The sequence below is a fragment of the Triticum urartu genome, chromosome 2A, assembly GCF_056163025.1.
Source record: "Triticum urartu cultivar PI428250 chromosome 2A, HENAU_Tu73, whole genome shotgun sequence".
Taxonomy (NCBI): domain Eukaryota; kingdom Viridiplantae; phylum Streptophyta; class Magnoliopsida; order Poales; family Poaceae; genus Triticum; species Triticum urartu.
The window spans coordinates 728,009,700-728,021,136 of record NC_141874.1 but is presented as its reverse complement, the minus strand read 5'-3'; the positions used below and the strand labels follow the sequence as shown (position 1 = coordinate 728,021,136).

The 11,437-nt window shown below is 50.9% G+C and overlaps 1 protein-coding gene across 1 annotated transcript; it reads right to left on the bottom strand.

Annotated features, from left to right (window-relative positions):
* Positions 1-3,715: 3,715 nt before the first annotated feature.
* LOC125540128 (beta-D-xylosidase 4) lies at positions 3,716-11,072 on the bottom strand. Its single transcript, XM_048703716.2, has 7 exons — positions 10,460-11,072; positions 7,789-8,082; positions 6,400-6,569; positions 6,183-6,280; positions 5,232-5,579; positions 4,720-5,136; positions 3,716-4,605 (listed from the first exon to the last, which is right to left on the bottom strand). The coding sequence occupies exons 1-7, from the start codon at positions 10,883-10,885 to the stop codon at positions 4,031-4,033; spliced, it is 2,328 nt and encodes a 775-aa protein (XP_048559673.2). The 5' UTR covers positions 10,886-11,072; the 3' UTR covers positions 3,716-4,030.
* Between the last annotated feature and the right edge of the window lie 365 nt (positions 11,073-11,437).

Sequence of the window (11,437 nt, the reverse complement as noted above, 5' to 3'; positions counted from 1 at the left end):
GAGGTGAGACGTCCGCCCAAAAGCTTTCGTGCTCCGGCTTGCTAGCTTGTACAGTTGTACCATCTCCTCCTCATGTCCTCTCTTGGTGTTGGATCCGGACTAGGTGCCGTCGGCCTCGCCGTGGGGTGAGCGTGACGGCCTCGCTGCGGTGGTTCCAGCTTCATCCATGAGCCTTTTTGGCAGGGAGAAGTCTATGTGTCGGTTTTCCCTGTGTTTTCTGTTACGTCTACACTGATTTTTCAGATGCTTCCGGGAAACTAGGATGTAAATTATTGTGTTGTGCGCCACAAGAAAAAGGTTTTTAATTAGGAAAATCATCCGATCTGTTGATAATATGCAGTGGCAGTACAAATATGATTACAAATAACAGAATTTACAATAGGTCCATGGACCACTTAGCGATGACTAGATACAATCACTTAAGCGAATCGAAGACGCGACGCCATCGCCCCTCCCTCGTTGAAGTCAGATAAATCTTGTTGTAATAGACAGTCGAGAAGTCGTTTTGCTAAGACCTCAAAGAAACAGTGTGGCGAAACAACAACCGTCACCGATGGTAAGAAGTGTAGACACACAAATGGATACGAGGGTCGACCAGATCCAAGCCCCAAGCCCCCAACCAAGACACTAAAATATCACCGTATGTGAATATGAGCAAAGAACTTAGGACACTTATTTTGGAACGGATGGAGTGGTTAAAGTTAAACATTAGACCACATGTGCCACGCGTATGAAAGGGATAATTTGAGTAGTACTCCTACTCATTGAGTACGAGATTTCTACAAAATATTACGTTCAACAACATTGGTCAGTGATTTTCTTGTGTGATATAAGTCTCCAACGTTCATTTTCCGGAAAGAAAGAGCATATATCGTACGCAGTGTAAGGGTTTCAAGGGACATACAACATTCTTTACTTCCGCGTGCTAAATGCAACTGTGACAGCTTTCTGTAACCTTGCATTAACAGGGAAATATTTATTTTCCCCGCAAAAAAACAGGGAAATATCTGCATGCAGAAAAACAAATACATTCTGATTTACAAATAGCTCACGCTTTCCTCGAGGAGACGTGGACCGACCGGGAGGTGGGTGTCGCACATGAACGTACAGTTTTGGTTGTATGCACGTAGCATGGGTCAAGCTTATCCATCTCGAGTCACAGCTACTCCCTTCGTTCGGAATTACTTATCATAAAAATAGATGTATTTAGATGTAGTATATATCTGGATGGTTGCATGAGATGAAACTTAAATAATGCAACGTGCTGGCCGTATCACCGTGTTTCCGGGAGAGGATCACCTCTGTCATTGGGATGAGACTTGCCTGCTCCCCCGCGTGCGCCCATCCGTGCTCCCGCATACGTGGCATGATTTAATTGGAACAGAAATAAGGTCCGACCCCACCCCCTTAAAATCAAGGGAAAAGATGATTAGATTAGTAAAAAAATAGCCGTAGGATGGAGTGGGAGCATGAATGGGAGCATAGGAGGGAGCAGGCAAGTCGGATCCCTGTCATTGACCTATAGGTATATAAAAACCTTAAAAGCGCTCAATAATGCTCCGTAGTGGCAAAACAATAGGCAAGCATGGCAAACTTCTTGGAAAAATATATTTTTTGTAATGTGTGATACAAGAAATTGTACTCCTGTAATGGTTTAAAAAAAAAAAACGGGCCCCTCGTCGATTTCTGTTAGAAAACCACCGACGTTTGTACAGAATTCAAACATGAAAGCGAACCCCAGCAACATGCTCTATTAAGACTTTACACATCAACCTAAAACTACTAGCTCTATTAGTTAAGTGCATCTCCAAAACTATCCCCTAAAAAGGACATAGTATTTTCCGTGAAAGTGTACAGTGATACGAGAGCCAGCGATCCAACCCTATCCATCAAAAGCCCGGACACATTTCAAACGGGAATTCGAACAAACCAGACAAATTTTATGCAAACCAAATGATTTTCATTTAAACCAGACTAAATTCATGACATTTTTGACACGTTTCATTAAACAAAAGCAGACGTGACATTTTTTAACATAGCAAAACCTAGTCTACATTTTCGTCGGCTGTGGCGACGCCTGTGTTCCACGTCTTCCCTGCTCAATGGCCATGAGCTCTAGGAAGTGAAGTTGTGCGTCGACGGCGAGGGGAAGAGTAGGACATGAGACACGAACATGGCCCACATGGAACACGAGATGTGCCATATTTATGTCCCACCTCCTACTCTTCCTCGCCGAAGTCTGCTCTGTAGACGTTGCTGGTCGAGGTGAGGTCCACGATCGACGTGGATGCATGACCAGCCTCGTGGTCGTCGTGGCCGACGCAAATGATGGGGAGTTGCCCATATTCTCGTCTGCGGTCGCTTGCGCCACCTCTACATCCGCCTCCATCGTGATCGCATTGCAGCTTGCATGAGCGCTGCGTGCGGCCTTGTAGAGTGCCCACCTCCATGACCATGGGCACCATAGGATCCTCACTCATCAACTCGTCGTAGATTTTCCCCTTTGCCAGTTGATGTAGCGCGAGGAGGGAGAGGTTGTAGCGTTGGTTGTCATGCGTCAGCCAGAGCACATATTTTTTCAAATTCGTGTACTTTTCTGAACTTTTTTCCTCAAAATTCATGAACTTTTTCAAATTTTTGAAGTTTTCCCCTCAAATTAATGAATTTTCTTAAATTCTTGGAACCCATGATTTTTCAAAAATGGGAACTTTTTTACCAAAAAAGGCTTTCGCCCCGCTTTATAAATAAAGCAAACCACCAGAGCCATACAGTACAACAAGGTTCACCCGCACACACAAAGTAACACAACACGAAGTACAAGGGGTATATGAACTTTACAAAACACGTGAACTTTAAAAAAAAGTCAATGATCAACGTCAAGTGACCTGTCAGGTTAAAGGTCAAGACATCTGGTGAAGTTAACCGACGCGACCCGAGCAAGCCACCAGCTCGTGTTGGGTAGGGATGTAAGTGGCAAATAAATGCCGTCCGTAATCCTATTTAGTTAGTTTTTGCTAGCTTGATAGTTCATTTTTCTCAAACAAACAAAAAACCTTTTTGAACTATCATATCATAAGTGAATTTTAAATGGGATTAAACGGGACCCAGTTGACGTCCCTAGTGTTGGGTGGCCAGCCCACGCGGGGCAACGCGTGAGCGCCGGTTGGTCCTATTGGAGAAGGTGTGAGCACAAAGAGGTACGGGAGAGGGAAAAAATCCCTTGGCTCTTAGGGATTTTTTTTTATTAATTACAAAAAGGTCAACAAATCAATCTTTTTTAGGACAAACTTGACCTTATGTTGTACCCATATAAAAATTTGACCAAAAAACACTCCTGTTGAATTCTTCGCAAAAAGAAATTCCAAGGATAAAAAGTGCGAACAATAACTTCTGTAGTGTTGACTTTGTTTTTTTTTCTCCAGTATATCCTGACAGGTATAGAACTTTTTATACACGTATACCACTTGATAATGTTTGTTGCCAAAAAGTTTTGGCATTTTTGAATATTTTTATAATTACATATATGCACCCGAAAGCCAAACGTCAGCCTACCAAGGGAGAGATAACGATGCAGTGGTTTTTTTTCGAAAAGAGGAAAAGATCCTGGCCTCTGCATCCAGTGATGCAAGCACCCATAAAAAACACCGAGATTAGCACATGAAACAAATGTGAGTTGAATTGTTTTTTTTTGTAAAGTGAATCGAACGGAATTGAGTGGATGAAATGAGGTATTTCCCCTTCCAATAAATTACAGTTGAGAGACGCCATCAAAGATTACAGTTGCAAATCGTCCCTCCAATTCCAAACGAATCAAATCGAATTTAACAACCGCAACAAAACAACTCCCAAAGCCCCCCGTGGATCCAATTCTTTCTTGTATCAACAAGAGGCCCATTGGTTATTTCACCTCCCTTAAATCAATTCCTACGGCCCATTCCCCCCGTCGGTCCATCCAAATCCATCATTTTTTTCCCCTATCAAATGAAACCGATCCTCCCTACGTGGAATTTTCTTTGATCACCCTCGGCCATCAGACCCGTAGCTCCACGGTGTGCTTGAGGTCGCCGACGTGCAGCGTGTGGCCGCCGAGCGCCACCTTGCGGCCGCCCAGCTCGTCCGCCACGCTCAGGTCCCTGCACACGTCCACTCTGAACGCCACCGTGCCGGCCTCCCCGGGCGCCAGCGACACCTTCTCGAACCCGAGCAGGTGCTTCGCCGGCGCGTTGTGCGCCGACGGCGGCGACGAGAACAGCAGCACCGAGTGCGCGCCGGCCACCTCGCCGGCGTTCTGCACCCGGAGCTTCACGTCGAAGGCCAGGTCCTCGCAGTGGTCGCCCGCGGCCTCCACCGACGCGCACTCCTCGGCGCGGCACGGGTGGTCCTCGGCCAGCTGCATGGACACGTACGACGGCGGCGCGGCCACGAGGCTGTGGGACATCTTCGTGTAGCTCAGCCCGTCACCGAAGGCGAACACCGTGTCTCCCGTGTAGAACCGGTACGTCCGGCCCGGGTAGCCCGTCGACGTGTCCGGCCGCATCCGCATGTCCGTCATCTTGACCGTGTCGGCGTACGACGCCGGGTACCACGTCACCGGCAGCCTCCCACCTGCGCGTCCATGACCAAAACAGAGTGCTCGGTCGTCAGAGAATGCTCGGCATAATGTGGTGACCACTGACGAGCACCTGAGAGAAAATGATGCAGAGACGGAACGGCACTTACTTGGGTTGTGGCTGCCGAACAGGATGTCGGCAATGGCGGCGCCGCCGGCTTCGCCGGGGTAGCCGACCCAAAGAATGGCGGAGATCTTGTCGCTGGCCTTGGCGAACGAGATGTCGAACGGCCCGCCGGACATGACGACGAGGATGACAGGGCCCCTGGAGGCGTTGGCGACGGCCGACACGAGCTGCGTCTGCTGGCCCGGCAAGAGGAGGCTCGTCCTGTCCAGGCTCTCGCGCTCAATGGACTGGTCGGCGCCGACGACGAGCACGGTCACGTCGGCACTGGCCGCGGCCGCCACGGCGGTGCTGAGCTGGAGGCTGTTCCCGCTGCAGCCGACGTTGGTGCACCCCGGCTGGTACACGGTGTTGACGTTGGCGCCCAGGCCCTGGAGTGGCGTCGTGTACTTGCACGGCGTGCCTGGTGGCATTGTCAGTACACAAACACTTTAGTCCACCTGGTGAAGCTGATCATAGTATTAAGTTGTGAATAGCAGTGAGAAATTTGATTGATACCTTCGTAGTTGCCGATCATGGTGAAGCTGGCATTGGCGTTGGGCCCAATGACGGCCATGGACTTGATGGACTTGACCGAGAGCGGCAGCGCGCCGTTGTTCTTGAGCAGCACGATGCCCTGGCGCGCGGTCTCGCGCGCCAGCTCCCGGTTGGAAGACGTGCACACGTCCTTGGGGCCGAGGCTGCCGAAGGCAAGCTCCCTGGGGTCGCCGTCGAAGAAGCCCAGGCGCATGAGCATGATGAAGTTGTTGGTGATGGCCCGGTCGACGTCCTCCTCCGACAGCTCGCCGGCCTGCACCGCCGCCACCGTGTGCTCCGCCAGGAAGTTGCCGCAGTTGAGGTCCAGCCCTGCCGCACCCAATTAGGCAATGTCAGATATCAAAAATTTCAGAATTCCGAATTTGCTCAACACAAAACTTTTGAAGTTTCACGAGGAAATGTTCAAATTATTTGACATGTCTCGTCCTCAGGTAGAAGAATTTCTATTTTCTTTCTGTTTCTGCTTCATCTATATGTTGTTTGGAAAATTGAAGCAAAATGACAGACATGAAACAGAGAAACAATAAAAGCTACTAGTACTACATAGTACACACTTGAACATGTCTGGATTGCACTTATCTTTAGGGACCATGGATGATTTAATTACAAGCTGGATCTGCAAGAACAGTAGCATGTATAATTGCGTGGGCACACCGACACAGCCGGGAATAATTTCTTGAGATCGGTCAGGATGCAAGTTGTGGAGGTCCCTTAAGCTTTAAAAAGTTGTTGCCAAGAGCCCATCAATTACACCGGACCGGACGCCCTAACAACTCGATGGCTACCGCTAATCTCGACTCGTACTGATTGCCTAACAGTAATAGATCATCATCCAAACATCTGCATTGTCTGTACTACATCTGCACTGGATATGTATAGCTGGATGATGTGTATTGTGACGAATGGACGGACCTGATTTGATGGTGATGGCGGCGGCCTCCTCGGGCGTCTTGGTGTAGTGCTGCTGGGTGTAGAGCACGTCCACGGAGTCACAGTCGGACACGATGTATCTGCAGCCAGAACCACATAGCACATCATGAGTCAGAAACAGAGCATTCCCTGAAACTAGTACACCCTGTTTGCATAGCATAACCCATGGGTGCAGAAGGAGAAGGGGATGAAGAGGTACCCGTTGAGCTTCCAGTCCCCTCTGATGACTCCGGAGAGGAGGTCCTTGTCGGCGCAGGTGGGCTTCCCGTTCACCTTGTTGTAGGAGCACATGACGCTGGCCACATTGCCGTCCAGCACGCAGCTCTTGAACGGCGGCTGGAACGTGTCGTCCAGGTCCTGCTGCGACACCTGAATTTCACAAACGCAGAAGGGAAAAACTGTTACAGGATTGCAATTTCCTGCCATTGCTTTCTGTTTTTCTTTGTCCTTGTTAAGTTACAGCTTGTAGTTCGCAGTAGTGTGGATCTTCAGAAAGCTTGTCATGTTGCTTCTCTCAAAATATGCTGGAGTGGAGTTGCACGTACAGTGAGTAGTGAGTGACTATACTTTGAAGGAATACTTTTGAGTACTGATTGCAGCAGGCTCACATGCACGGTATCTATCTAATACGACACCCATGATTAGGCGCGCGCCATTATATAACTTATCTGCTTAGCGTTCACATACTACTAGAATACACACAGAAAACAAATGATTCTGTTCATGTTTCTGTCCTTTCAGAATTATTGAACACGCACTACCGTACCCTTGATGCATACTAGTAGTAAACTGGATTAGATTCTGGGACAAGGGCTCCCAGACGCTGCCAGAGGAGGTGCAAATGCAGCATTGTCTTGTTTTATGGGTGTTGGGCGATGGGTATTTGTCTGCCCGGATCTGCCATTCTTCAGTGGAGCTGCAACCACCGGGATCTGAGGTGTTAACAACTCGCAACTTGCTTTCCTTCATCCACCTACACGTGTCCAGACATTCCCTAATCATTGCTTAATCGCTCCATGATTACGCAACTACTGCTCCATATTACGTAACTGAGCGTACTGTCTAATTTAAGTTTGCAGTGGAGTGGATCAGGGTGCAAACTGTTACCACTAGTAGTAGAAACCACCGCGGTTGCTGCCTGCCCAGGAAGCATAATTGTACTTCCACGGAGCCAGTGCTACTGCTCCGTAAGAGAAATTAGCGATGCTGTTGTCGGTCGGTGCACTTGGGCATCCCAAGAAACGGATCCAATTTAGCACGCACGCACACACTGATTTGGCCTATCTAGCCATCTACTTACTTTCAAAAAAAATGGTGATAGATCGATTAAATTGGAGAAAGTGAAGCAGGCCTTGCCGACGCGCTTTTGTCAGTAGTGTACTGGGTACATCAAGCACACTCATTTACTCGCACGTAGGGCATCATCTACGAGCATGTCAGAGACGCAGAGCCGTCCATTAACCCAATAATGGAAGCCAGCCAGGCAACGTAGCCCGAAATCAGCTGATCCCTGGCTACATAGTACTACTACGCTGAAGTGAAGCGAGCGAGATTATTACTAGTGAGCTGATCATGGTGGTGGGAGTACCTTGGCGTCGAAGGTGTAGCGCTCGACGCCCTTCCAGTTGTCGACGTCGTAGGCGGTGTAGTGCTTGCAGCAGGCGGCGACCTTGAGCGCGCCGTCGACGACGCCCGCCGCGCCGGCGTCCTGGAGGCCCGTGACGTAGCCCACGGCGTACTTGCTGGCGAGCAGCGGGTCCTCGCCGGGCGTCTCCTGGCCGCGGCCCCACCGCGGGTCCCGGAAGATGTTGATGTTGGGGCTCCAGAAGGTGAGCCCCGCCAGCCCCACGTTGTGCATCGCCCGCGCCTCCGTCGACACCACCTGCACGCGCCAGTCCAGATTGTACACACGAGAAAAACCATGAGAATTAATTTGGACAATGTCGACGACCCATGAACGGTGCACTGAAGTGCTACTAGTAGCTGGGCGTTGGTCCTGGGAAGCAGTGGATGATGATATGGTAGCATGGTAGGTGCAACCGAATGGAGGAAAAAAGAGTAATGTCGGACGGACAGCAGTCACTGGGCTGGAGTGGACGCTGCCTGCTGGTTTCTTGCGACTTATGAGAACCCTAATTTGGTGGGTAGGCAGGCAGGCTGCTGGGCCTGGATCCCAGCCAGCCTCCCCTACCTCTCCAACTCCAAGGAAACAAAATAGACTCCTCTCAACAAAAAAAAGGAAATAAAATAGACCGACTAGTTTAAGGCCCTGTTTGGTTCCAATAAGTCAGGTGACTTAAAACCAGTGACTTATAAGTCACGTCTGTTTGGTTGCCATCTGACTTATAAGTCATCTGAGCGCATCTTCTCACCTTGTTTTTTATGTAAAGGTGGTGGGACCCATGCAAAAGGGGGTGACTTATAAGTTATAAGTTGGGGTAGAGCAACTTATAACTTATAAGTTAAGATGACATAAGTTAGGATGACTTATAAGTTGGGTCCGTTTGACAAAATAAGTTACTTTTTACACTTTTCGACTTATAAGTTGGTGACTTATTTAAAATCAAACAGGGCATCAAATTTTTAACCAAGACGGAATCAAAGCCAGGCATCGAAATGCACAGGAACGGCATCTGCTACAAGCTTGCTGGAAAGACACTTTTCCCAAACTCGACGAGGACAAGGGCTAGCTGGTGACGGTGGTGGAGTCTACGGCAATTTGCACTTGGCGATTAAAAAGCTGGATCATATGGGCCCTCAAATTGATACCCCCGGTACTGCTACCAGATATTATGATTGGGGCACTCGTTCCTGAATTACTAATCCCCACCCGGACAGCGACGCCTCAACCAGGAACGGAGAAAAATCTCAAGAGAAAGGCATTTTCCTTGCTGACAGGCCGCCATGGACTACGTGCTCACCGCTAGCGTCCAATCAGTGCAAATCCACGGACGGAAAGACGAGACAGCAAGGCCCCAATCCTCCATGTCCTCGCACTGTGCGCACACATGGAGGGTCATGGAGGAGCACTGTCCTCCGTGACACTACACTGGCCTAATTATGATTCCTTGAGCGCGTATTATTATTACTGGTCCAGTACGAAGTGTGAATGTTCATTTTTTTTTTATAAAGTGTGAATGTTCATTTGAGAGAGAAGATTTCACATGGGCACAGCACCGGAATGATAAATTCCGGTGGTGGGGCCGGCAGTCTGGTGCTCGCTGCCGCTCCAGGACCAACTTGCTCGCTGCTGCGTACAAATTCCCGTGACACTTATCACGTCGTAATTCGCGGCGCGGCGGCAGGACGTCGCTGCGTTGCCATTTTTAACACGTCGGAGTTACCCTACCGGTGTTAATTTTAATCACTGCTGCTAGTGTTAGACTGCTAGCGCAACGTGCCAACGTCGTGCGGTACTGAGGAGTGCAGAATAGCGTTCCTGGATCTGCATCGCGTTGTTACTCGCCGGAGCAGAGCATAGCAGAGGAGTGCAGAATAGCTGGTGCGTGCCGTGTAAAATACCGCTGCTGCGAGTGAGTGGCTATCGTATCAATCATCTCTTCTCCACATGCATGTCGCCATTGATTTGGACTACAACACAAAATGTACGTGCTGATGTACTAGTACCAGCATGTATCCATGGCATGGCAAGGAAGAAGCCAAGACGCATGCATACTCCTCCCTCTCTACGGTCCCATGTAGTCCTACGAGAACTACAGCTGTACGCTAGCTTTAGATTTAGACTGAGCAAAAACGCATCGCATGCTGCGGCGCCGGCGCTGCTTTTCGCAGCACGCTAGGTTATTAGCAGCTGCTGCAGCAGCGTTAAATGCACGCCGCGCGTCCGTCCGTCGCCAATGGCAGCTAAAGTCGCCGGCGGGCGGGCGGAAAGGCGCCGTGCGGCCGGCCGGCCGGCCGGACGGACGGACGGAATAATGTAATCCAGAGCCCGTATCCAATGCAGTACCAAACGGCATCGCACGGGCTAACGGAAAGACGCAAAAGCAAGGCACAGCATTCCCTGACGCCTGATCCACACTTGCACCCATCGAATCTCCGCTCCCCAACCCCAATCCACCACCACCAACCCGCACTCACAGTCCACAAAGCTCGCCGGGGCAAGCAACCGCAATGCGGACGGCGGCGGCGAAGGACAGATTCGCATGCTTCCTTTTCGCCGCCGGTGCAAGTAACGGTGATCGAACCGAAACTAAACGAAACGAAACAGGGGGCGCGAGGTCGGTGACTGAAAGACTGACCTCGCCGATGGCGCGGAAGAGGGAGGCGTTGAAGGAGGCGGCGGTGAGGATGGGCTGCGGGAAGCTGGTGGCGCCGGGCACCAGCGGCGAGAACCGGGTGCCGGGCCCGACGTAGGACACCCCGTGCAGCGCCTCGGACCACCACTCGTACGCCGGGATGCCCAGCCGCCCCAGCGCCGGCTGCTTGTTCACCAGGAACCCCACCTTCTCCGCCAGCGTCAGCCGCGACACCAGGTCCTTGGCGCGCGCCGACGCCGACGCCTTCCGGTTGCAGAACCCGTAGGACGCCAGCGTCGCGTTCGACGCGTCGCACGCGAACACCGGCGTCTGCGCCTCCGCCACCTCCACATTGCCGCCCCAGCTCAGCATCACCGTCGCCACCAGCAGCACCACGGCCAGGAACGGAGGGCGCGCCGCCGTGGCCATTGCTGCTAGCTCGCCTCTGGCTCTCGTCTGCGGAGTACTCGTACTGGCACTGGCACTGGCGATATATAGAGTGGTCTGGTGGTTGCGAGCCGAGAGCGTGGCGTGGGCGTGGGCGTGAGCTGGAGCGGCCCGTGAGGGGGACGGCGGTGGCGGGCGAGGCTTTGTTTTCCCCGTCCCGCCTCCACTCTTCTCGCAATTTGTGGTTTGTACTCTACCCAGCCCGTGAGCGATGCCATTCTTGGAGCCATCCGTCCATGCATTCGTTTCAACGCGCCTCACAAACTTCTTCCCCCTCTGCCGGAGTACGTTGCAACAACAACCAGAAGTCCAGAAGTCGGTGCCGTTTCTTCGTGACAAGAAACATGTACGTGTCCTCGCGTGTGATGTCAAGCGAGCAAAGTCCGCGCGTTTTCTGACCTGTGACTTGAATTTTTTGGTTTCTAGAGCGAGTTTGAACGGCGGTGCGCTGATTCAGATGTGGCCGTGGGACGCTTTAGACTTGACAATGCGGCTCGTGGTAAAGCGGCAGGGCGTAAAGGTGGCACTTTGAGA